At 44.1% G+C, this 27,436-nt stretch overlaps 1 protein-coding gene across 1 annotated transcript; it reads left to right on the top strand.

Annotated features, from left to right (window-relative positions):
• Positions 1–690: 690 nt before the first annotated feature.
• On the top strand, positions 691–10,273 carry LOC124234159 (butyrophilin subfamily 3 member A2-like). The gene is made up of 3 exons (XM_046651407.1): positions 691–775; positions 1,029–1,369; positions 10,160–10,273. Exons 1-3 carry the CDS (start codon positions 691–693, stop codon positions 10,271–10,273), a joined length of 540 nt encoding a protein of 179 aa, XP_046507363.1.
• Positions 10,274–27,436: the final 17,163 nt, after the last annotated feature.

Below are 27,436 nucleotides of genomic sequence, written 5' to 3'. Positions count from 1 at the left end.
ATCCTGTGGTCAGAGAAGTTCTTGAGGAGGAACTGACTTTAGAGGAAAGACTTGAAGGAGGTGAAGGAGTGAGACTTGTGGATATCTGGGGGAAGAGGGTTCCAGCTAGAGGGAAGAGTCAGAGCTGAGGTCCTCTGTCCTGGCCCGTTCAAGGACCAGCAAGAAGGGCAGGGTGTCTGGAACAGACAAGGAGGGTTGGCGAGATGAAGTGAGAGGTGCAGGTCCGGGAGGGCCACATGATGTGACTCAAAGCACATTCTGGCTGTTGCGTTGAGCATAGACTGTAGGGGGCACAAGTGGAATCAGGGGACCCAGAGAGGGGGTTCCTGTATTAATCAGAGTGTGATGGTGCAGGCTTGGATGTGGATGTAGCAGTTGGAGTATGGAAAGTGGAAGGATTCTCAACATATTTGGACGGTAGAGACAAAGTTTTCCTCATTGAATAGGGTTAATGCATGTACATTTAACGTTATATATTTTTATGAGTGATTTTCCACATGAAACTCAAAGGTTAAGAAACTCCCAAGTAGATATTTTGGCAGAAGAGGTCTTGAGTCACCACATTCATGACTGTGTGTTTCACAAAATTGGCCCTGGGGAGGTGGAGGTTGGATGTGGAATTCACAATCTTTTTCTAGATCCAGGTCATAGTTTCTTCTCAACTCTTTCTGGCATCTCTCTACAGCACTGATGAAAATGGCAAGTTGCCTAGACTTCCTTCTCCTTGACCTCCTTGTCGGCCTCATCTTCTTCCAGCTGCTTACCCCCTGCTCAGGTAGGGACCGTTCTGCTTTTATGTATCTGAAGCAATTACCTATGAGTGTCCAGTCAGAACCTCTGACAACATCTCATACCTGGAAGTCCCATGCCAAGCTGAAAGTACTCATGACAATTAGACAAATTATACTTCTGTTAGGATCATGTTCCTCTCTAGGTTATTCATACCTCCCCCTCCCTGCCTGTGATGCTCTCACCTTACCCTCATGGCCTCAAGTCCCTCTGATGGAGCTTCTCCTTTTATTGACTAGCTCAGTTTTCTGTGATTGGACCCACTGTAACCATTCTGGCCATGGCGGGTGAAGATGTTGATCTGCCCTGTCATCTGCCCCTGAAAGTGAGCATGGAGACCATGGAGCTGATCTGGGTGAGATCCAGCCTTAGCGAAGTAGTATACCAGTATGCAAATGGGCAAGAAGTGGAAGACAAACAGATGGCAGAGTATCGAGGGAGAACTTCGCTTTTAAGAGATGGCCTCGCTGAAGGAAAGGCTACTCTCCGAATTAGTAATGTCAGAGCCTCTGACAGTGGAAACTACCTGTGTTATTTCCAAGATGGCAACTTCTCTGAAATAACCCTGGTGGAGCTGAAGGTTGAAGGTAAGCCTCCAGATTTTACTCTGTGCTAGTTCTTCCCTGGGACCTGGAAGCAGAGGAAGACGTCATCCTCCAAATCCGCCTTAGAGCACCCTGGCTGGTCACTTGGAACTGCCTCAACCACTTTCCCATTTTGTTTCTCTGAGGCCCTTGGGAAAGACACAGGTTTTCCTCTGGGAAGAATCCCCCCTACACCCTGTAATATCGTGTAAAGAACTCCCTCATGCTGGCCACCAAGGTCTAAGCGGAAAGTGGAAGTTTGGGGATAGGAAGGATAAGAAAATACCTCCTCAGTGATGGCACACAGTTGTTCGGGTTCAGGTGTGTTCCAGATGGCTTAGGTGGCCCCTCCAGGTGCATGGTGCTGTGGGTCCCAGGAGGCTGACCTGTGGGAGAGCACCTGTGCTGCCAAAGTTCTCTAAACAAAGGCCTCTAGGAACATACCAAGTTTTGTTTATTATTTGTTACAGAGAGGAGGATGCACGTCATGTGGGAACCATGGAGTGTCTCAGTAGGAGAGTGTTAGAGAAGAGTTGCTATAGGAGTGGGCTTGTGTTAGGGGAGCTCGAAGAGGGTTTATGGAAGTGGAGCTTTTCTCTGGATTGGATGCTGTCACGATGGTGGGGGGTGTGATTCTGTGGGTGGGTATCTTAAAAAAAAGTCAAATGCAGGGCAGTTTGTATAGAATGCTGTCTTTGGTGTAAAGAAGAAAAAATAAGACATATTTATATTTTAAAATTTGATGTACACTTGCATAGCCCTCACTGTGTGTCAGGCACATTATAAGCATTAATTTAATCCTTTACCCTTATGAGTGGGGTACTATTATTACCCCAAGTTACAGATTAGGATACCGGGAGCAGAGCGGTGAAATAATTAGTCCAAGATCACACTGCTAGGCAAGTGGAGGAGCCAGAATTTGAACTCAGGCCCTTCAGCTCCAAAGTTCACACTCTTAACCACCATATTAAGCTGATTAATTAAGCTAATAAATGGAGGCATGGAGGAGGGAGTGGATGGGAGACTTGAATGACTTTTTATATTTTTTTGATATTTGAACCATTTAAATGTGACCTATTGAAAAATTAAGTTAGAAAAAACATGTGATTCTGTTGTTCAAGTAACTCATATTCAGATATGAGAAGAGACTTTTCAAGACAGCCATTGTATTACGTTATAGTAAGAGTTTATCAATGTCTTACCCAAAGATTGCTGAGACGTTAGGAGGAGAGAGAGCACTTAATGTCATGAGATCAGGTCTGTGATCCGTGCCCTGGAGGTGAGAGGCTAAAGCTCCATTTCATTGCAGACCCCTTCTGGAGGGCCCGGACCTTCACCCCAGCCTTTGCTGGGATCCTGGCAGTCTTCCTGCTGCTTCTCTCAGTAGCAGGTTACGTCCTGTGGCAAGAGAAGCCAAAAGAGGCTGTATCCCAGGAGAAAGAGACAGAACAAAAGGAAAAAGAGCCAGCATGGGCACAAGAGGAACAGGATGAAGGGTAAAAGGTATCGGACCTGGGAGGGAACATATGACCCTGGCTTAGGAAAGGGAGCCCAAAGACCTTACCCCTTCCCCACCCCACACACCTGCCTTTGCACTGGGTCATTTCTAAGGTTTATTTTCTAGTGGTCCCCGACACTCCATCTCCCTAACAGTAATTTTTTTCCTGCTAGTTTTCCAGAGAAGCTCTGGTGTGAACTCCATAAATTCTGATTCCCCCAAGGTCCCAAGTAGTTCTTGGTATCACTGCTTTAAGAATCTTAATGACTCCCTACATTTGTTCCGTTGCAGACTTGAGAGAGGTGGACTGCAGGGCTCTTGCCTGAGTGGCTCTCACGTTTTCTCTGAATTTGCATCTAAGACTCTCTGCTGGGATACTTCCCAGCCCCTTTCCTCATTCCTAACTCTACCCTGGGCTGAGAAATGTCCTGGGTCGATTTATAAAGGGGCAGAAATAAGGAATGCTGACTGGGGGGAGTCGTGTTATTTTAAAGCAGAGAAGCACTTTAAATGTCTCTCCAAGAGGGGTCCACAGACTGTTCAGCCCATCAAGGCACCAGAGAATATCCAGCGATGTACCTGAAAGGAAAGGAGGAGGAGGCAGATGGAACTCTCTAGGTGAAATGCCTTCCCCATGCCAGGAAGCTCACTAGTTGTTTTACATAACCTCACTAGCTGCTGAAAAGAAAACAAAGAATGCAAGATTTAAGAGAATGAGAAAGTCAGAGAAGAAGGAATGAAAAGTGTCTCTAAAAAAAAGGCGTGGCCACAGTGACTCAGATGTCATAGATTTATTAGAAGTGCTTTTAAAAAAATAGTACCTGAAAATTCCTCAGAAAGTTGCCAAATTCTTTTCAGAAACATGCCGAAAATACTACAATTGAGATAGATGGATTCCAGCATACACATATATATACAAGCATACACACAGTGACACCTACACTCAGGGATGGGAGTATAGACACATACAAAATAGATCTGCCAGGTCTCAGCTGGGAAAGCACTTACATGGTGCCTGTGGTATCATCAGCATGCAATTGATGTTCTTAGACTTGATATCAAGGAGGAGAAGGGAGGAGAGGATGGAACAGGCAGAAGGAGAAGGTAGGAAGGGTGGGGGTGGGTGTCAAAAAGAAAGATTGAATAGGTGCAAAAGAAGACAATGGCACAACTCAGAAATTACATATTTCAGGTGATGTCTCTACCTTTCTTCCATTGCAGGTGAAGGGAAGTCTCAGACCTATGCTGGTGAGTGACCCAGATGTTTTCTGATTTTCCTGGCACATGTGTCCTAAGCATTTAAACATTTTCTCTGCTGTGTGACCCATTGCAATTCCAGTGGGAATAATCAGATCTAGCCCAGAGGCTCATTTTCTGTGGGGGATACCACCCCTGATTTTCTGGAGCCTCAGGGAGGACCTTCCAGAGACAGGGTCTGGGCATTTTCAGCCACCCCTTACCCTGCAGGCATGCACACATGTCCACAACCTAGCAAAGCCTAGCCATGTCCCACTGCCCCATCATGATGGAGAGAAGGAAGTGCACCATTTTTGACAGCTTGTGTGCCTGACCCAGCAGAGCTGTAGATGAAGGAAGCAGGACATTGGAAGGGACTGAAGAATGGGAGTGAGAAAAGGCTTAGTGATGAGAAGGGGTGGTGGAAGAACAGAAATAATGTCCTTTCCGTGTCTGTGTCTCCTGCCTTTCAGAGTGGAAGATGACACTCTTCCAAGCTGGTGAGAGAATCATTGTATGTTCCCTAGGACAACAACCTTAGAAAGCTTGTTCCATTTTTCTTCTCCAATTCTTGAGATTCTGGGAAGAACAGTCCCCATGACTGAGAGAGTTCCGAGTGGGTGACGAGGTCCTGGTCTCAAAGGTCTGCCCATCTTCAGGGCTTCCTGCTGAGAGACCAGAGAACCAGGGAGGATTGCTCTCCTGGGTCCACAGATCTTCACGTGAAGGAAGAGGCATAACGGGTAGAGCTGAGGGAAGGAGAGGCAGAGTGAACTAACACTGCAGGGAGAGTGAGGATGTGGAATGACCAAGGAGAGAGGGCAGTGTGCAAAGATCTTTGTTTTTCCCAAGCTTCTTATGCTGCCTCCTGCTGCTGTGTGTCTCCAAGTTGCTTAATGTTTCTGAACTCTAGTCTCCTCATTTTTAAATGATGATCATAATCCCTATTATGTGACAGTTGAGGTAAAGACTAAGTGAGGTAATGAATGTGTATTGGTCAAAAAAACCAACAAGAAGCAGATGGCATGTTGAAACTGGGTAGTTGAAGAGGATTTAGAAAGAAACTATTTACAAAGGCAGGATTCAGGTTAAGTGAAACCAGCAAAGGAGTGTGGAGTGCCCCAGGACTCCCATGGCGAGGAACTGTCATCACACCTAGGCTTGAGGGAATAGGGAGAGGGAGCAGTTACTGGAGCCCAGAGGAGGCTGTAGCTCAAGGACAGGCTGCCTGAGAGGAGTCATGCCTTTGTGAGAGCATCACCCTCTGAAGTTGACAGGGAGGAAGTGGGGGAAATAAATGCTGTGCCTCTCTTCTCTTTCTCCTTCCAATCTTCAGCTAGTACCTTCCTTTGGCCAAACCCAACAGGTAACCAGAAGCAAGGAAGCCCAGTGACGCTGTCCATATAGGATAGATTCCTGGGGCCTAAAAGATGGTAGAGAAAGGAAGAGAGTGGATCTGGGAGCACAGAAAGTCCCCAGCGTGGCCTCTAACACAGAAAATGCATGGAGCTATTGTAACTTCAGGCACTTCATCCCTGCCTGGCCCTGGACTACATATGAAACAAGTGTTATCTTTTTCTACCCTAGAGATTAGTATTTTTATTCCCATTTTTCAGATAAGGAAATTGAAGCTCAAGGATATTATGTAGCTTCAGCCTATGGAAAAAGAGACCGCACAAAAGGGAAAGTCATTCAGCTCAGGAGTGGTAGAGTAAAGATTGAAATGCAAATCTGTGTGACTATAACGCTCAGGTGGGCAGAGTCATTTTGGAAAGGGAAATAGGAAAAACATGGAAGGAAGGAGTCAGCTTGAGATGTCCCGTTAGGCAGACCCTGACCCTCAGAACTTTACCCCACCAAAAGCAAGACTCCTGCGCCTTTCTTTTGGTGTTGCTGAGAGGGTCACATTCAGAGAAGGTTGGGAATACCAGGTCTGGATTTGGACCTCATCAATCACACCCAGGTGTTGAAAGCTGAGGCTCTGAGTTGTAGGAACAATGGCCGACCCCATGGCCCATCCCCAAACTTTCTGCAGTGGATGTGATTCTGGATCTGGACACGGCGAACTCTATCCTCCTTGTTTCTGAGGACCAGAGGAGCCTGCGGTGGGCAGAGGAGCAACAGAATCTGCCAGCCCACCCTAAGAGATTTGATGGGCATTATCGGGTGCTTGGCTGCAAGAGCTTTACATAACGGAGGCATTTGGGGAGGTGGAGGTGGGGGACAGGAAAGAGTGGCATGTTGGGGTGTGTAGGGAGAACGTGAGAGAAAAGTGGGTTTATATAGCACCCAAGAATAAATTCTGGATTGTGGGGCTGTCTGACGGGAATGACTATCTGTCTCTCATCTACCCCAGGACCAATCTGGCAATTGTCAATCCTCCTCAATGTGTGGGAGTTTTCCTGGACCATGGGACTGGTGAGGTCTCATTCTACAGTGCCATCGTGGATATCATATCTACATCTTCCCACACATCACCTTCTGTGGGCATCTGTGGCCTGTGGCCTGTTTTCAGAATTCAATCATGGGATCCCACTGCCTTGAACATTTGCCCAGCGCTGACCTGAGTGCAGAGTTCTCTTGTTCCTGACCTGGTGTCTGACCATTCCTTGGAGACAACTGTGACCCCAGGATCTGCTGATTGGAATGGGGACCCTCAGGCTGAAGTAACATCCTTGCTGTTCCATGCCCAGCCTGGAGCTGAGTGCCTCCTCCTTAAAAGCAACACTTTGCAACAATAAAATACTTACTAAATGTACACACCGTGTGAAACATGTCACTAATGTTAATTCCATTATTCCATATGACAGTTTAGTTTGGTACCACTTTATTGTCTCCTTTCTATAAAAAAGGAAACAAGGCTGCAGAAAAGTGAATTAACCTTCTAAAGTTTACTCAGCAAGTGAATGACAGCTAGGATCTTAAAAACAATGACTAAAATCCATTGGCAACAAAATGTACTGGGTGCTGTGCTAAATTATTTAGGTGCATTTCCCTGTTTTAATCCTCACTACAACCCTGTGAGGTAGTCTCATTTCAAGAATGTGGAAACTGAGGCAGGGGCAGGTATAGTACTTATATCATTTATACAGGACAGGGGAACCTTCTAGGAGGGGAGACTTTCCACCAAAATCTTTACCTCAGGTAGTAAAGCCTGATTTCCAGAGAGAAGGAAGGGAAGGATGGAAGGGTATGGAAGAATATGAAGTGACAACTGGAGAAATTCAATTCTGGCCAGAGAAGTGAGCCAAGGAAGGTGGAAAACTGCCTCCCTCAACCTTGTATTGTTGGCTTATTCCATGGAATGTTGAATGAATCAATCTATTGGGAGAAAACTGAACCTGAAGGGGAAGGGGGCTGCCCAAGACCGAAGGTGGAGCGTTGATGATCCCAACACAGGTCACAGGAAGGTTTGACCCAGATCAGAACTAGTGTCAAGTCTCCTTGGCTGATTTCTCTGTCTGTGCCTCTAGGTCTCTGGTCCCTGCCCCTCCTGGGTGACTCATCTTTGGTGCTTATGGAGCCAGCGGCTGCCCTGCATTTCTCCCTGCCAGGCTCCCTTCTTTTCTTCCACCTCCTCAACTATTTGCACTGGTTTCAGGTGGAGTGCATGCCACTAGCTCCCATCAGCTTCTCAGAAAGGAAAATCAACACTTCAGTCTGCAAAACACTGCAGTCTGAAGAAGTGCTGCAGCTGTGTTCACTCATTCTTTCCTTCTGCACATGCTCATTGAATTTATACCAGCGCCATCCCATGGAAATGCAATGAGAGCTACAAAAGGAAGCTGAATATACAATTTTGAAATTTTTACTTAAATTTAAAAAGGTTAATGGGCCAGCCATTGCCATAGTGGTTAATTTCCTGCACTAGACTTCAGATGCCCACGGTTCACAGGTTCTGATCCCAAGCACAGACCTAGTACAGCTCGTCAAGCCACACTGTGGTGGCATCTCACATAAAATAGTGGAAGATTGGCACCAATGTTAGCTCAGAGACAGCCTTCCTCAAGCAAAAAAGACAAAAAACAGAGGAAGTTTGGTAACAGATGTTAACTCAAGGCCAATCGTCCTCACAAAAAAACAAAAAAAATAAAACATAAACAGAAAAAAGCAAAAATATTAAAAAGAAATTGATGAAAAAAATTTTAATAATATATTTTAACCCCAAACTCAAAATACTGTCATCTAGATTTTATTTTATAATATTAACAATAACATATTTAATAGTTTTTATGCTAGATTTTCAAAATTGTCTGTGTTTATTTTACATTTACCACCCATTTCCATTGGGACCAGCTAATGGCTACCATTTTGGACAGCTCATATACTCTGCTCCAGGCTCTGTGCTAGATTGGGGAATGGAAGGAAACCTCTGTGAGCACAGGGTCAGTAGGGGGCGCTCAGTGTCTGCTTCTCAGTGTTTTGTTCAGGAAGCATTAGCAGCCTCAATAGATATTCCTACTAGGTATCTATTGCTGCTGACCAGCCACAGCTACTGGCTCCCAGAATCCTCAGCCCAGGAAGCCCCTGTGGCCTCAGAAAGAATATGTCTGCAAGAACATATTAGAAATAGAGAAGGAATCTGTCCGTGCCCTGGAATATGCACTTCCTTTCCTGCCTTTGATATTTGGTGGCTGAGGCCCCTGTGTGATTCTACCCCTTTGTTGAACAGAGCAGTTTACTGTCTTGGGAACAGCTGATCCATCCGGCCATGATGGGAGGAACAGCATGTTCTGCTGCCACCTGTCACCTGAGAAAAGTGCTGAAGACATGGAAATGTGGTGGTTCCGGTGTCAGTTCTCCCCCGCAGTGCTTGTGTACAAGGGCGGGCAACAGAGGACAGAGGCACAGATGGAGGAGTACTGAGGAAGGACAACCTTTGTGAAAGAAGAGATCAGCAAGGGGAGCCTGGCGCTGATCATCCACAATGTCACAGCCCGTGAAAATGGCATCTACCATTGTTATTTCCTAAAAGGGAAATCCTAAGATGAGGCCATCATGCTCCTGATGGTGGCAAATGTGTCATTTCATTTTTTCTGTTCATTTTCACAGTGTGACGCTTGGGTAAAGTTTCTCTCCGAACCCCATGCCCATGGCAGAGCAGCAGATATTTGCCTGGAGTCCCATTTACACAGGGAGGGTGGCTTCCTCCTGCCCAAGGGCCAGATGAGTGGGTTTGCCCTGCTCGGCTGTGGGCATCAACCCTTGAGAAGCACACAGAACTCAGCTGTAGCCTTGAACAGGGAGAATGTTGAATCCCTACAGGTTATTCTTATGCTTACTTCTTAGAGATCTCTGAGGGTCTTCCTCAGTAACGTGTATTAGAATTAGACATTTTTTTCTTAGGAAATACAATACACGTACAGAAAAACTCATTACGGTACAGGTTACTGATATTGTGAATTATAATCCACATAACCACTACTGACAACAACAAAGAGCAGTGCCTATTCCTCACACATGTTAGTTTGCTGGGATCATGGTCTTGAGGTTAAAAAGTTTCATAAGATTCTGCCTGCCGGGCAGGTTTCTGTCCTTATCGTATTAACCTAGAGTTTCAGGAAGCCAAGGCTACTGAGAAGCTCTACCAGGGCCAAAAGCGGAGTCTTCCACCTGCTTGTTCCTGGTCAGAGTGGACACACCCACACAGAAGTGAGAACATTAAAACTTTTAGCTGAATGAATCAATCAACAAACACTTATTAGCAGCAGAAGCTTGGTACTGTGATGGGGCCTGTAGGTGGAGCACAAAGAAAAGTGCAATGTCATCCTTTGTCCTTAGAGATCTCACCATTGTATTTGGCATTTTGGTCTCTCTACATTCTCCAATATCAAGGTTTTCTTCCTTCCTTTTGTCCTTCCTATCTTCTTCCTTCTTTCCTCATCCCTCTCTTCTTTCCTTCGTTCCTCCCTTCACAGAAGGGGTACAGCAAGGATGCCTGGACTATGCATAATCAGTTTCTCTGGGCTCTGGACACTTGCTCTCTCCCCGCTTCCCTTGGCTTTCACTGCTAAGACACTCTTGCTAAGACACCATTGCCTTTTTATCTGAGCCCTGGTCTCTCTCCTCAAGTCTGGTCTCTAAGCCCCTCATTGAAATGAAGGGCCAGGAGGATGGGGGCATCTGGCTGGAGTGCACATCTGTAGAGTGGTACCCAGAGCCCTGAGCAGTTTGGAGAGACCCTTATGGTGAGATCATATTAGCCCTGGGGGACGCTTACACTGTAAGTGCAGGCAGCCTCTTCATGGTCACCATGGCTGTGAGCATCACGGACCACTCTGTGAGGAATGTGTCCTGCTCCATCAATAACACCCTGCTTGGCCAAGAGTAGGAAACTGTGATTTTCGTTCCAGGTTAGTTCCCTGCCCTCTGGAGCCTCATTGTGTGGATGCAGAATCCTCAACAGTCATTTTGGAGGCTGGAGTGTAAATGGGGAGGTAGGGGTGTGGGGTGGAATGGTCCTGGGTCCTGAAAGGCTGGAGGCTGCAGCCTCTTTCCTTGTCACAAGGGAAAATGTTATGGACCTGTTATGGTCCTTATCCTGTAGCAATTTTTAAACATTTAGAAGAATCATAAAACATGGAGAATGTTATGGGTGGGTGTCTATCTACAGCCAGAGGTGCTGCCTGCTGAAGCTCCTGGGTGACCCATCTTTGGTGCTTATGGAGCCAGCAGCTGCCCTGCATTTCTCCCTGCCAGGCTCCCTTCTTTTCTTCCACCTCCTCAACTATTTGCACTGGTTTCAGGTGGAGAGCATGCTACTAGCTCCCATCAGCTTCTCAGAAAGCTCTGTAGGTCAAGAACTGGGATGAAGAAGGATGAAGGATGAGGACCCATCTGGATCTCACCTCGTTCAGGTGTCTGTGCAATAAACAAGCAGTCAGTACTTAGTTATTGAGTAGGGACTATGGTTTAAAGTCCCAGCTGAGCAGATGAATACTGGACCAAGTGGATCACAAGTTTGGTTTGGTGGGGAGAGCAACAGTTTCCATCTTTTTTGGCCTAGGCTGCCTTTGAAAACTTAAAATTATTGAGGACCTCAAAGAGCTTCTACTCATTTGGGTTATATCTGACAATATATATGGCATTAGAGATTGAAATTGAGAAATTAAAAATATATATTTATTAATTTACATTATAATAGTAATAATAAGCCAATTATTGTTAACATAAAAACATATTTTATGAAAAATAACTATTGCTGCTAATGCAAAGCAAACTTTATTGAGAAGTATGGTATTCTTTAACACAAAAATCTAATGTCTGGCTGACTAAAAGATGGCTACATCTTCATATCTGCTTCTGTATTCAATGTTGGGGTATCACAGGTCATGCAGGCTCTAGCAAACTTCACTGTACACGCGTGGGAGAATGATAAAAAACACAACAAATAATATCTTAATAGTATTATTATAGAAATAGTGTTAACTTGTGGACTCCTCGAAAGTGTAACAGAACCCCTTAGAAATCTTCAAGACATATTTCGAGAGCCACGATGGAGGATCCTGGAACTAAGTCAGGCATCTAAAATGATGGCTTAAAGGTCGGATACTGGACTTTACATAATTCAGTCCCCAATTGTAAAACTAGGCTGAAAAAAACGTATTTAAAGTATCCAAATTTTTATTACTGCACTTACAAATGGATACATTCTGGAAAGAATCAGGAACATTGAAATAGCTGATTTCATAAGAGGAAAGACTGGGTTATTACTGTGTGTATGTATGTGTTGTTTTTATTTTTGGTATGTTGTTGTAATATTATTTGAACAGTTTTGACTAAAAGCACCAGACTACGAGTTGGGAAACGAGAGCTGCTGAAAACAGGCTTTATTCATTTTAAGCAAGTTACAGCTTCTCAGTGTTTCTGGATTCTCTAAAATAAGGCTTTGAGTGAGTTCTTGTATCTTTTATTATAGTTTACAGAACACTTTCACTTTTGCTGTATCCTTGCATTCTCACAGCAAATATACTTACCCATTTCACAGTGATACACTGAAGTCTATCACAATGATAAAGTGATATTTTTTGTTTAAGGAAAATATAGTTTTCATTCATACTTTTTGGATATATCATGCCTCATCTTTAAGATGTCTTTCAAATATTCCAACATTCAAATATTTCAAGTCTTTATTGAAACTCGACATGAACCCAATCCTGTACTAGCCACTATGGGGGCATTAAAATAGTGTAAAACTTGGTCCCTACCTTCCTTTACTCAGTCTTGTGTTCATGTTGTTACTTATTCATTCACTCTCAACAAATTTAGGACCTTTAATATGTCAATCATGTGCAATGTGCAGTGCCATGAGGGAAATAAGCAGAGAGATATTATGGAGAGAAATGGGTAGGGGGACTACTTTAGCTGGCAAAGTTAGAGAGGGCCTCCTGGAGGAGGTGATGGTTTTTCTGAGACTTGAGGACTAAGGAAGAACCAGCCCTGTGAGAGCTGAGGAAGAGGTGCTGAGCAGGGGGAACAGACAGCACAGCAGCCCCAAAGAAGTGAACTAACTAGTTGACGAGACAGGAAGAGTCCCCTGCAGTCAGAGCAAAGACTGAGAAGGGAACAGGCAGGAGACTTCAGTAGAAAGCAGACCATCTGGAGCCTCACAGCAAAGTGCTGAGAATCAAACAGAAGCAGAGTCTTACTAAAAACCAAAGCGCAAATGAACAGAAACTGTCTGGAGTCACCCAAGTGTTATTTTTATTTCTTCTTCCCAGGATTCCTCATTCTCATCAGCACGGGGAATTTAATTACTTAGAGTTTCCTTCTCTTTCCTGGGTTTAGGGGCTGGGAGCATGGTGGAGTAGAGTATGGAGAAAAGGGGCACAGTCCCCAGCAATTCTTCTCTGCTTCTCTGGGTGTCATCAGTCAGGCCTAGTGTAGCAATCTTGGCCCTCTCCATCATGGGATCCTCAGTATCTGTGATGCCATCTGCCCTCTTGGCTTTGACTATGGCTTATATCAACCCTAAGAGGAGAAAAAATAATCGGAATCAAGATCTTCTGATGGAAGTTTTTCAGATTTTTGGCATCCTAGATTAAAGAGACACTTGGTTTATCTTTTTCTGGGTTGGGCTGGGAGTTTTTATAATCAATGGTTATTGGGAAGTGGTTTTCTTGATGGCTAATCTTGGTACTTTTTGATCCCTGTGTTGGAGAGAGCAGGTTGGGCCATGGAGAGAGTTTGGAGTGGGCAGATTGGAATGCAGGTCTTCTTGGCATACCCTACCATAATTACAAGTTTTCCCCACTTTGGGGAAAGTGAAACTTATATTTTCCTGGGCATGAAGAGCTTTCCCTAACCACATGACCATTTGCACATGCCTGACAAGGACTAGTCAAGCATGTTCCTGCCAGGCCAGTTCACAGGAACATCTATTCTTTTCCCCAGACTTCCCAAAGCTTGGCCCCAAACGAGCCCTTTTATATCTTAAGGAAATAAGTACATGTATAAATATCCCACACCTTTCAATTTACAGTGTTACTAAGCAACTTTACAGGACTTTGGCATCCAGAGACTGAAATAATCTAACACAGATAAGGTGCATGTACAATTATCACTAAATAAACTTATGCTTATGTCCAAGTAGTCTCTTGTAAATATGAATCAACACACCTGTAGCTTATTCTTTGTTCCATCCAACAATCATTGACTGTTGGCCATGAGCCAAGCACTGTGCTGGCCATTGAGGAAAATAGGAGCTAATAGGACAAGTGATATGAGTGGGGTATTGCCAACCAGGGAGCACCCCAAGCCTTGGTGTCCATACTTTCTATTGAGGCTTCATTATGTAGGTTTGATTGATTGAATCATTAATTCTGCAGGCCCCATCCTCTCCCCAGTCAAGCTGAGACCACATAGCTCAAAGCCCCAACCCTCTAATCACTTGATTGGTCTTTCTGACATGACCAGCCCTCACCATGAGTCACCTCAAGAGAACAAACTATGAGATGCAATCCAAGGGGCTCCCCAAGAATAACAAAGACCCTCTTATCACTCAGGAAATTCCAAGGGTTTAGGTTAACTCACAGGAACCTGGACAAAAGCCAGATCTCTTACTACACAGTACGAGAAAGAACATCAAGGGCAAAGGACTAGAGTGGAATTGGGTTTGGGACACAACCAGAACAAAAATGTCAGAGTAGCCAAAGGATGGCAGGAGAGAGAGTGGACAGGACTAGAGAAATAGGGAAAGCCAGATCAGGTGGGGACTCATGGCACAGTGAAGGAGTTTATCGTTTATTCTAAGTATAATCGGAAGCCATCCTGTAACCTTGGGCACTCCAGGACCAGTTCAACTAACCCCATTTTATCAACAGAGTAATAAAGAGTAATTTTTCAGGAAATGAGACCCCTTGTCCAGTACAGTCCGGTTGAGACCACCAACCCATCAACTGGGCCTTCAGAAATTACTGGACAATGAACATTCTAATCTCAATGAGCTAGAAAGTCCACACTCAGATTGCTATAACACCACCATTTTGTGAACATGCATCCTATGAAGACGCGTGAAACTTGACTATGCTTGCGCAGATCATCAGGTACCTCACTTCTCTTTACCTCCAATCATCCTTCAAACCTCCTTCAAACCTTCAAACCTCCTTGCCTACTACCCCATAAATATCCTTGTGTTTCCATATTTGGGGAGATGGATCTGAGATTGATTTTCCCACCTCCTCAGTTGGCTGCTTTGTGATTAAATCCTTTCTCTTTGCAAACTCCTTGTCTCAGTGATTGGAAAAATCATGCAGCAGGCAAAGCAAATCTGGTTTGGTAACAATTGCCTGACTTTGAACAAGGGAATACAATGTAAATGGTGTCCCTGTCTCCCATCTCCCCCCGCACTAATTACCCGGAGAAACTCAAGGGAGTGTTTGGAAACATTTAACTATTTATCCAAATTAGGGTTTTTTGTTGTTAAGGTATGGAATCACCAACCACTCTGAACCAGACTGAGGGCCACTTCAAGAGCAGCAACTGCACAGATGAGCCAATAGGTGCCAACTGAGAAAATACCCACCTTTCCCTTTTGAATATTCGTTCCCCATCTGCCATAAAAGGTCCCTGCTTTCCCGTGCTCCAGGAGAACCACAACTTTAGAAATGATTCCACATGGTCTCCTATCTATTACAACTATACTTTACTTTCTGTGACAACTACTTCTGATGGGGAGTCTGATTTTAACTCACCAGGAAGAGAACTCACTTTGGTTTGGTAAGAGTACTACTATTTTCAATGCACATGTTTTCTCATGCCAAACATTTCAGAAGTTACTCTTCACCTTTGGAGTAAAACCACAACCCCACAGCAGACAACTGATGATGCTGTCTCCTGGGGAGGTAGTTTAGGGAATCAACAGTGCAGGGGTCATGAATGAATCTTTCAAAATGGAGGATAATGACATTCATGGAGGGTTAATATGCACAGGTGCTGTTCTAAGTCCTCCCCAGATGACTTAAGAAGCAATTGTTGGTTTTATCCCCACCCTGCCGATGAGGAAATAGAGACACCAAGCAGTTAGTTAAGCGGCTTTGGATTTCATGCCTAATGAGTTGTGAACAACCTATGGTGATAGAGACAAAAGCTGTAAGCTAGTAGATGATAAGCCAAAGTGTCTGCAACACACGAGCAGCTCCCTGGGTAAAGCTATAAAACAAATTTATGTTCCTGGGAGGTTCTAACAGCAGCAAGAAGTGACATATTAACCAGGAGAAATAGATGCTTCCTGCTAAGGTTAACTAAGTCAAAGAGACAGATTTCCAGGCATTTTGCCACACACTGCATGTAGGACACTGCACTAGATCATGGAAAAGATGAAAGAGAAGATAAGATCAAATTTCTGACAAGGAGAGTGAGTGGACCATGATCACTGTGAAGAGAAGGGTGAATCCACCATAGTTCTGTCTTATGTCCAGGGCTGTGTCCCATATAATGGCAGTCTTCCCATGAGTTTGCACCTGCTGGTGCCTTTCAGATACTGAGACATGAATCCTCCTAATTTAGGGAATGAGAAGAGATTAGTAAAGAGCTGGCAGTGGAGTCCAAGCCCATGCTCAAGGAGCAAGAAGGGGAAATAGAAGAGTCCATTTTCTCTGGTCTCCTTCTCTCTGGACACTATCCTTGTGATGAACATAATGAAAGGCAGCCGGACAAGTGCTGGAGAGGAGGGAAGAGGGCATCAAGTACAGGAAAGGAAGGCAGCCAGAGCACAGAAAAGGCCGAGAAATGTCTGGCTCTGGCCAGCGAGTGCTCACTTCTCTTTCTTCTATTGCACATTAGAGAAAAGCACATTAGAGAACAGCCCTATGCTGTTGAATGGTTGTCTAATTCCTAAGGTCTCAGTACCAAAAGTCCATAAGGAAAGATCTTAGTGTTCGTTCTCCATCTTCCAGCTCCAAATAGTGGCCTAACTGGGTTGGCCATGGATGGAGATCCAGAGGAGACCCATGCAGCAACATGACCAAGTTCTGCCCCATCCCTGTTCAGCACCTGAACCTTTTTCTTTCCAGCAGTTTAGACTTTTTTCCCCTTCTTAAAGCCCTCCCCACCCACTTTCTCTCTTGGATTTTTCTACTCTTCAACATTTTCAGCACCATAGGCCTAAAGATACAACTAAGAAGCCTCCATTAAAATGGCATTCAGTCTCATGGGTTATGTGCATCTTAGAGGAGACATGGCAACTCTGTCTATATAAGCACTCTCTCCTCAGAGCAGAGGCACCACTTCATAATTGGTTCCCCTATGGAAAACCCTAGAAATGAGGGATAAATAATCCTGTAAATTGTCTTTTTAGATAGTTAACATTCATTCAGCAGCTACTACCATGCACGAGGCACAGGTCTGAGTGTTCTATGTATTCTTCCATTTTCTGATCCTTACAACAGCTCTAAGAGATAAGTGCTATTATTAGGCCCATTTACAATGGAGGAAATTAATCCATAAAAAGAGCAAAAACCTTGCTCCCAATCATATACCTAAGAGGTGGTGACAGTAAGATACAAACCCAGAGAGTCTGGTGCCACAGGCTATGCTTCCTTCCCTGCTCATATGCTGTAGGGTTGGAATAGACCTACTCTGATCCCTTATCCTTAACATGAAAAAGGCCTGGTAATTTCAAGTAGCTTGTTCAAGGTCATACAAATGATTAATTCTGACTCAAGAGAGGCTGAATTCTTTTCTGTCTATCTCCTAAGGGCAGGTGTTACCAAGGGTTTCTTGAGTCCACTTGTCACCCTTCACATGCTCCTTGGGAAACCTACATTTGGAGTACTCTCACATTCATATCTCCATTTCTTTCTCAAGCTCCACTTCCGCTAGCACCCTAGAATTTGTCTGTCTGGATTGTCCCTTGACAACTCAGAACAAGTTAAATTCAATATTCTCCCAACCCATCCAATACACTCTTGCTCTTTTCCCTTCTTTCAAATTTATAGTAATGGCACCATTATCTACTCAATTGCCCAAGCAAGAACTTCAAATATCCAGGACTGCACTTTCTTTATCATCCCGTTCTAATCAGCTAGGCAACCCTGTCAGTTCTTCCTTCTAAGAGGCCCTGTACTCCATCTTCTACTCCCTCTGCATCGCTCTGCTTCAGATAATGCATTTTAATGTTTTGTTTTTCTCTTGTTATGCCCTCAGTTATGCAATATCTATTTACTAAGAGCTTTTCATACACTGGCCATAAGGAAATCTAACCAGATTCTAGAAAAAAGAAATAAGGGATCAAGCTTAATAGAGGGGATGTCAGGGAAGGTTCTACCAAGGAGACAACATTTAAGGCAAGATACAATGGATAGGAAAGAATCAGCATGTAAAGACCCTCAGCATCCTGTGTTCCAGAGGGCAGGTCAAACACAATGATCCTAAAGTAGGAAAGATGCAGAATGTCTGCAGAACTGAAAGGAGGTCTGTGTGCCTGGAAGCAGCAGTTGAGAGTGTGAGTGGGCCTAGAGATGAGAAGAGATGTGGTGCAAGAGATAAGCCTGGGCCACGTCATGGAAAGTGTCCAAGACCATGGTGATGTCTTTGGATTTATTGTAAATTAATAAATAAATAAATAAAGGATTGAAAAAAATAAATACATAAGTAAGAATGGATAAGGGGGTGAACAGAACTATAGCTTATAATAAAGAAAGCCGAGTAAAATATCCACAGTAGAATCTAGATAGTAGGTATATTTGTTGCTCATTGAAAAACATCTTTTAACTTTGCTGTATATTTGTAAAGTTTCATGATATACAATTGATAGTAGGGGTTGAGGAGGGAAGAATTGTATTTTGTTGCTGATAACAGAGGCCAGAAGTACACTGACTTCAACAGAACAAGATTTTGTTCTCCTTTCACGTAAAATGAATTCAGAAGGGATCAGTCCAGAGCTGGTCTGGCAGCTCAGAGGTGCATCCATGCCCCCGCCTCCTTCTGTATTTGTTCTCTGCCATCTCAGCATGTGGCTTCCTTTCTCAAGCTTTCCTCATGGTCATGGAAGGGTCCCTGCACTCCAGCTCCAAGGACCATGTTCTAGGCAAAAGGAAGGAGGAAGTAGGAAGAGAATGAACCTCTCTTGAGAAACACAACCCAATAACTTCCACCTACAAATCATTGGCTCAAATTTAGCCCCTTGGTCTCTCCTATCTATAAGGGGATGGATACATTACAAGACTCCCCCAGAATTGGATTTGATTACTAAGAAGAAACAGGGAATACATATTGCACAGGTAACCAGCAATGCTTACTACAGAGCATAAATTCAATCTTGGAAAGTAATCAAGTTCCATCAGCCAAGGTCACATCAAAGCCCTAGGAGCTTTCATCACTATCTCAAGATGGTAATAAAGTGTCTTGGGAGACCCTAGGCCACAGATAGGATGAGATTGTCCCCAAGATACCTTATAGAAACAGCATTCACAGCCTATCCAGAGTCTAACCTCGGAGAATACAGTATCCTGTGGACAGAGTAGAGATAAATACACATGAAAATACAAATGTAGCGCAAATAAGGCTCAGAGGGTGAAGGAAACTGCTCAGCAACGCTCCAAATAAGACTGTTCTGTAAAATGTAAGACACGCCCATCAGTCACTGGCAGCACTGCCTCTCAAAACCTGAAAATAATATGATTTGGTCTTGGATCTTAGACTTGAGTTTAAGAGGTACTAAAAAGTTAGAGTGGATCTGGTTTTCTTTCCATTCGTACTTCCATTTGGCTCTATTGTAAAAGATCTCCTCCTGTTAGTGCCTACAAACATAAGTTCCATATCCACCACACACAAAGGTCCATTTCTAACACATGAAATATGTCTTTAGTGATTCGGGTGGGCTCATCTTCACACAGGGAAAAATCAAATAGTCTCAAAACACATGGATATTATCCTCTTCTCTGAGAGTAAATCTGATTGTTTTTTCCCTTTTATGGTCCTTATCCTGCCTCAATTTTTAACATTTAGAAGAATCATAAAACATGAGAGTGATATAGGGAGCTGTCTATTTACACCCAGAGGTGCTGCCTACTGAAACCCTCCCTTCCTGCCCATGAGGTTTCCCAAGGGCCAGAGCAGGGAAATTCTCTATCCACAGACATTCATGAATTCATTCAACAAACATTTAACATGCATCACATGTGTTCAAGGCACTGTTCTAGAAACTGAAGATAAATCACTGAACAAAATACATGTAGATCCCCGCCCTCATGGGACTCACATTCTAACATAGCAGAGCGCAATAAATGAAGTAATTAAAACAAAGGGTGAAACTGTGGATTCATTAAACTGTGGATTATATCAGACGGTGATAAATACTGTAGAAAAAATTACTGAGAGAGGGCATAGCGAGTGCTAGTGTATAGCAGAGTTGTAATTATAGGTAGTGTTATTATTGTAATCAGTGAAGGCTTCATGGAAAAGATAGCAGTTTGACAAGTGAAGAATGAGTTGTGAAGATTATTTGAGGACTGAGTAAGTCAGCTAACAGGAAAAGCACATGCAAAGGCCCTGAGGCAGAAGCATGTCTGGAAGTTTCAAGGAACCCCAAGAGGCAGGTATGGCTGAAATAGATTGAGTGTAGGGAGAGTTGGAGGAGATGAACTCAGAGAGGCAATAGGTCCACACCATATGGGGCAATGTAGGCCACAAATGGCGTATGGCTTTTAGTCTGAGTGAGATAGGAAAAATTATAGGGTTTTGAAAAAAAAAATAACATGCTCTCACTTAGGCTCCTGTGCTGAGGATAGGCTGCAGAGGATGTGGGCAGAAGCAGGAAGAGGGAATTGCAATATTCCAGGCAAGAAGGCGTAGTGGCTTGTCCTAGGGTGATGGCTGTGGTGATCCAGCTTGGCTGGTTAGATTTTATTCACCATGGTCCTTCTCATGCTGACTCCAGGTATTTCTGCTTTTTGTCCCCTGGGCCCCCAGCCCTGGAACTCACTGTGGGGTGACCCTTTCTCTATCTGGGGTTTCTGAGAGAGAAGCCAACAGAGCAGGGACCTGGGGGAGCTCTTCAATTATGAGTCCTGAGGGCAGCTCTCATCCCAGGTCTCGTTTTTCTCACTATATGGGACTTGTCTGGCTCCCTTTTCAGAATCCTTTATTCTCAGCACATCTCCCTGGATGATGTCCCTGGCTGTCATCATGTCTACTCTGCTCCTCCTAATTGCTAGGAGCATCTGTTTTATCAAGAAACTCCATAGGAAAAAAAGAGATTCTCACAGGGGAAAAGGAGATTGAAAAAGGAGAAAGAAATTTCACGTAAGTAAGTGTGGAAAGAAAACGTGTAAAAGAGAAAGAACATCACATAAAAAGTAAAAGAGTAAGTTCACTGTCACACAAAGGCCACACCTCTGACAGCTGGAAGCCTGGAAAACAGAGAGAGGAAACGAGTAGAGGCAGCAGCAAGGGCTTGGAACTCTCATGTCCTAGTTAATCCCTCAGCCTTGCTTGCTTCCAATCTGCACGGGTTGCATCCATTCATATGGCTACGTGGAGCACTATATTCTTGACCAAAAGTAAAGCTAAGTCAGTACTTATAATCTTCATCCAGCTAATCATATATCATTTCTGTATCCTGGCAATTCCCTGGGCAGTGGGAAGGGGCCAATGGTGTTCATAGAAAGGGCCAGTCCTCCATCGTTTAATGTAAATTCAAATACTCCTGCTGGTTCTTTTGAGGACATTCATTTGTTTTTGTGTTTTCAGAGTTAATTCAAGAGGAATTGTGTAAATTTAGCATTTCTGAAATACTCAATGCACAATTTGTCTTCTGCTTGGTTAGACATTATCTCATGAAGCTCACCTCTCTGTCTGCCCCAGTGCAGGATGGAGAAGAACACTCTTACATGCTGCTCAGCCCCTCTGACATTCCCTGAGTTCCTGAGCTTCCTCCCCACTAACCAGCCAACAGGACACATGAGAGATGATGAACAAGGGGGCCTGAAGCAGGCTGGGGGCAGCAGGGGGCTGGGATTGGTTCACTGTCAGTATCCCCCACAAAGCTTTATCCCAGCTCTTCTGTCAGGGAATCTGTGCAGCTTTCAATCAACTCTACGGCTGAGTTCTCACCAAAATTTGCTTTTTATAATTATTTGTTCCATGATTACAGAGGTCTACCATACATAGTAGACTTCCACAAAGGTTACATTGTAGTAGTTGTTGCTCTATGGATCCTGGATTAATTTGAAAGAAGACAATACTGGCTTAACTATTTATAACCTGGGAGATGGTACAGACTGCACAGTTGAAAAGCCACATCTGGGAAAGGGAATAAGCTTTCCCAAGCCTGTCTCAGGGGTGCGCAGACAGGTGCCAGAAATGCCTCCTGCTCCAAGAGAACACTGATACTCTGTGTGTAGCCTGTGAGGGGAGGGGAGGTGGGCAAGTGGGAGAGGAGGAGATCCACTTGCCTGGTCCTAATGAGCACTTTGCATTTTACAATTTGTCACCTTCTGCGCAAAAGCACCAAAGAATCCAGACTTTACTAGATATTACGGCACTGGGACCTTTCCTCCTTCCTCTTTTCAATTTCTAAATTGTCACAGTCAGACATATCAACTTAGGGAAAGGAGAAAGTCAGTTTAACACAATAGAAATGTAGATTGAGTAAGTAATAATAACTGCAGACGGGAGAGTCTGCAGAATGTCAGGGTCTGAAGCATTTCCTACATCCAGAGAGGTCACAGCTGCAGACCCAGACCCCTGTTGTTAAAGCAAAACTGGATGGAAATAGTTTCCTCTCCTTTTTGCCACACACACCTCTCAGGCAGCAGATTGACTTTTGGGGACACTATCCTCCTTTTTTACTCTTTGAAGGGCACCCTTGCAGGTCATCTAAGTCAGTTGTCATCTGGTTAAACTGGTGGAACACGAAGTACCAATGAAGGGACCCTTTACCCCCCAGGAAGCTGTGTAGGGAAAAATTGGCCTTAATTGCTTCATTGGGAGAAAGATAGGGCCTCTTTGCTGGTTTAAGCCAAGTGGGAAAGTTTCTACCTACAGAAAGTCCCATGGATCATATGTCTTGAATAGAAAAGGGGGCTGATCTGAGAATGTTGAGAGAAAGTGTGAACCGTTGATTTCACGTCATTTGCTAAACTTTCTACATTTCCTAGAGCCCCAATTATCCTCTACTTGAAGCAACACTCCTGTCACTCAAGAGATGGAGGTGCAGCCTCAGTAATTCTCAGGCTGTGAGCTCCCTGGGACCTGGGATCAAGGGTCCTTCATGGAAAAGCCTGCCACATGGGCGATCTCCCACCCGCTTTCTGGGCCCTCTCTGGGGACCAGGAATCGCACAATCTCCTGAGACCCCAGGTATAAACCTGAGTCTTCCTCTGCAGCTGTTATGGTCCTGGACCCAGACACTGCTCATCCTGAGTTCTTCCTGTCAGACGACTGGAGAAGCATAGGATGGGGCCCCTCCAGGCAGAATGTGCCTGATAACCCAGGGAGATTTGACTGTCAGCCTTGTGTCCTGGGCCTGGAAAGCTTCTCCTCAGGGAGACATTACTGTGAGGTAAAGGTGGAAAATGTGGTAGTGTGGGCTGTTGGGTTTGTAGAGACAGTGTTGAGAGGAAAGGGGAGGCCCTACTGGTTCTTCAGAATGGCTTCTGCACCTTAGATATGTTTGGAAACCTGTCCTTTCCGGAGAAGATTCTCCCCTGACAGAGCACCTTCACCAGGGGGGCATCTTCCTGGATGATGCAGCTGGAGATGTTTCCTTCTATAACATGGGGACAGATCACACATCTACACATGTCCCCATTCACCATTCTCTGGGCCTCTTAGACCCTTCTTCAGGCTGGGGTCTGATGTCTGTAGCCTCTCCTTCTGCCAAGTCTTCTCAGGGGTTCAGGGGGTCATAGTACCTGAGGGTGGCCTGATCTTTCACAGGGCTGGGACCCATGGCAGCCACCAGAACCAATGTCCTTGTCTCAAAGCCAAATAGAGAAGCCCTGGCTATCTCTACTACCACAGCACAGCACCCTATCGAGGAAAACTGGCCCTCCTTCCCTTTTACATCCCCCAGAGACCCTCTTGACAGCTTCTTCAGGCACCAGCTCCTTCTCTTCCTCATTGTGCTGTTGCATTAGTAACTCATTTCCTTGTAACTATGGGACAGGGTCCAGTTTCAGAGCAACTAGTGCTGTCACATGGCTGCCAACCACAAAGAAACTGTAAGAAAGTGACAGGCAGAAAACCTGGCACTTTAACATCAGAGTGACATATTCAGCCTGATACTCAAGTTGACATCAGACACTATGGACTCAGGGTGAGAACAACAGAATTCACTAGAATATGAGAGGTAGGGGGAAACCAAAGATGCAGATCAGAAATAGAAGAAGCAGGACAAGAGGGGTGAGACAGGGCCAAGGCTGTGGGCTTTGTTATGCTCCATCATTACAGCTAAGGGGTCACAGGAGCTGCCGGTCCATTTCCAACCCACCCCCAAGGTTTTCAGACCACACAGTAAAGCTCCCCAGGACTAGAACTGGGGCAAAGAAGAATGAAGGATGAAGACACACCTGGATCTGGCCTGGCTCAAGTGTCTCTGCAATAAACAGGGAGTCAATACTCAGTTACGAGTATGGCCTAAGGTTTTAGGTCCCAGCTGAGCAGGTGGATACTGGACCAAGAGGATCACAAGGTTCGGGTTCACTGGGGAGAGCAATGGGTTCCAGCTTTTTAGTCTCAGGCTGCCTTTAGGCCCTGAAAATTTGTTGGGGACTCCAAAGAGCTTTTGCTCTTTTTGGTTATATCTGTCAATATTTATCACATTAAAGATTGAAACTGAGAAATTTTAAAAATGTATTTATTAACTTTTATTAAAATAGTAATAATAAACCAATTATAGGTCAATATAGAAAACAAGCTTTATGAAAAATAACTGTTGTTTCCAAAACAAAATAAATTTTACTGAGATGTGTGACATTCTTTAATGCAAAGTCTAATGTCTGGCTGACTAGAAGATGGCTACATCCTCCGATCTGCCTCTGTGTTCAGTGTTGGGTATCACAGCTCCTTTGGACTCTAGAAAACTTCACTGTACACAGTAGGGGAATGAGAGCCAACACAAGAAATAGTGTATTATTATTATTATTATGGAAATAATATTAACCCTGTGGACTCCTTGAAAGTGTAACAGAGTCCCCCAGAAATCTGCAAAACATATTTTGAGAGCCAGGATAGAGGATCCTGGAACTGAGTCAGGCATTTAAAATGATGGCTGAAATGGTAGTGTTTTGGACTTTACATAATTCAGTATCCAATTATGACAGAGCTAAAAAATAAAAGTACTTAAAAAGTTCAAAATTTTATTACTGCATTTACAAATGGAAACATTCTGGAAAGAATCAGGGAATCAAAGAACACTGAAATAGCTGATTCGATGAGATGGGAGACTGGGTTATTAATGCATATGCGTGTTATTTTCATATTTGGTGTGTTGTCGTAATTTTATTTGAACAGTTTTAACTAAAAGCACCAGACTGCAAGTCAGAAACAAGAGCTGCTGATAATGGGCTTTATTCATCTTCAGCAAGTTACAGCTTCTCAGTGTTTCAGGATTCTGTAAAATAAGGCTTTGAGCGGGTTCCTGTATCTTTCATTATAGTTTACAAAACAACTTCACTTATGCTGCATCCTTGCATTCTCACAGCAAATAGAATTACCCCATTTCACAGTGAAATATTGAGGTCTATAACCAATAAAGTGACAGTCTTTGTTTAAGGAAAACAGTTTTCGTTCATACTTTTTTCATAAATCATGCCTTATCTTTAAGGTGTCTTCCAAATATATCAACATTCAAATATTTTGATTATGTACTGAAACTAGACATGAACCCAGTCATGTACTAGTCCCTATGGGAGCATTAAAATAGTGTAAAGTTTGGCCCCTACCTTCCTTTACTCAGTCTTGTATTCATATCTTTACTTATTCATTCACTCTCAACAAACTCAGCACCTTTAATGTGTCAACTGTGTGCAATGTATGGTTCCATGATGGAAATAAGCTGGGTGATGTTATGGAGAGAAATGGTTAGGAGGTGGGGAGGGACTACTGTAGCCGGCAACGATAGGGAGGGCCTCCTGGAGGAAGTAACGGATTTGCTGAGACTTGAGGACTAAGGAAGAACCAGCCCTGTGAAGCTGGGGAAGAGGTGCTGAGCGGGGGGAACAGTGAGCACAGCAGCCCCAAAGCAGAAATGAACTAACTAGTTGAAGGGACATGAAGATTCTCCTGCAGTCAGAGCAAAGATTGAGAATGGGACAGGCAGGAGACTTCAGAAGAAAGCAGACCATCTGGGGCCTCACAGCAAAGTGCTGAGAATCAAACAGAAGCAGAGTCTTACTGAAAGCCAGAGCTCAAATGAACAGAAAATGTCTGGAGTCATCCAAGTGTTATTTTTTATTTCTTCTTCCCAGGATGCCTCATTCTCATCAGCATGGGGAATTTAATCATCCAGAGTTTCCTTCTCTTTCCTGGGTTTGGGGGCTGGGGATGTGGTGGAGTAGAGTATGGAGAAAAGGGACACAGCCTCCCAGGGACTCTTCTCCTCTTCTCTGGGTGTCATCCGTCAGGCCTGGTGTAGTGAACTCAGCCCTTTCCGTGATGGGACCCTCAGTGTCTATGATCTCTCTTCCCTCCCTGGTTTGACTATGGCTTAGATCAACCCCAAGAACAGAAAAAATAAGTTCTGTATCGAGATCTTCTGGTGGAAGCTTTTCAGATTTTTGGTATCCTGAATTAAAGAGACACCTGGTTGATATTTTTCTGGAATGGGCTGGGAGTTGTTATTATCAGTGGTTATGGTGCAGTACTTTCCTTGATGGCTAATCTTGGTACCTTTTGATCCCTGTGTGGGAGAGAACAGACTGGGCCAAGGAGAGAGTTGGGAGTGGGAAGATTGGAATGTAGGTCTCTTGGCATATCCTACCATAATTACAAGTTTCCCAACTTTAGGGAAAGTAAAACTTACATATTCCTGGACATGAAGAGCTTTCCCTAATCACATGACCATTTGCAGAGGCCTGGAAAGGAACAGTCAGGCACATTCCTCCCAAGACAGTTCATGGGATCATTTCTTCTTCTCCCCAGCTACCCCAATATTGGCCCCAAGTAAACCCTCTATACCGTGAGTTCAAAGGTACATGTATAATTATCCAAGACCTTTCAATTTACAGTGTTACTAAGCAACTTTACAGGACTTTGACTGAAATAATCTGACACAGATAAGGTGCATATACAATTATCAGTACTGGGGTTTATATCAAGACAGTCTCTTGTAAGTATGAATCAACACACCTGTAGTTAATTCTTTCATCCATCCAACAATCATTAACTGTAAGCCATGAGCCAAGCACTCTGCTAGGCGTTGAGGAAAATAGCAGTGAATAGGACAGGTGATATGTATGGAGTATTGACAGTCAGGAAGTACCCTCAAGCCTTGGTGTCCATGCTTTCTACTGAGGCTTCATTAGGTAGGTTTTATTGATTGAATCTTTGACTACATAGTGATTGAACTCACTCTCCAGCTCCCACCCCTCCCCAGTCAAGCTGAGATCACATAGCTCAAAGCCCCAACCCTCTAATCACATGATTGGTCTTTCTGACATGACCAGTGCTCAACATGAGCCACCACAAGAGAATAAACTATGAGGTGCAGTCAAAGAGGATCCCCATAAATGACAAAGACCCTCTTATCACTAAGGAAATTCCAAGGGTTTAGGTTATCTCCCAGGACCCTGGACAATGGCCAGAGCTCTTGCTAGGCAGTGTGAGAAAGAACATCAAGGGCAAAGGACTAGAGTGGAATTGGGATTGGGATACTACTAGAACCAAA

The sequence above is a fragment of the Equus quagga genome, unplaced genomic scaffold (assembly GCF_021613505.1).
Source record: "Equus quagga isolate Etosha38 unplaced genomic scaffold, UCLA_HA_Equagga_1.0 72115_RagTag, whole genome shotgun sequence".
Lineage (NCBI taxonomy): Eukaryota > Metazoa > Chordata > Mammalia > Perissodactyla > Equidae > Equus > Equus quagga.
The sequence above is the reverse complement of the archived record's forward strand: the minus strand, read 5'-3'. Positions and strand labels throughout refer to the sequence as shown.

Coding starts and splice junctions, on each gene's coding strand:
- LOC124234159 (XM_046651407.1), top strand. CDS start 691: ATGAAAATGGCAAGTTGCCTAGACTTCCTTCTCCTTGACCTCCTTGTC. Junction 776..1,028: donor GCTGCTTACCCCCTGCTCAG/GTAGGGACCGTT, acceptor TTTATTGACTAG/CTCAGTTTTCTGTGATTGGA. Junction 1,370..10,159: donor TAACCCTGGTGGAGCTGAAG/GTTGAAGGTAAG, acceptor TTTTTATCTGAG/CCCTGGTCTCTCTCCTCAAG.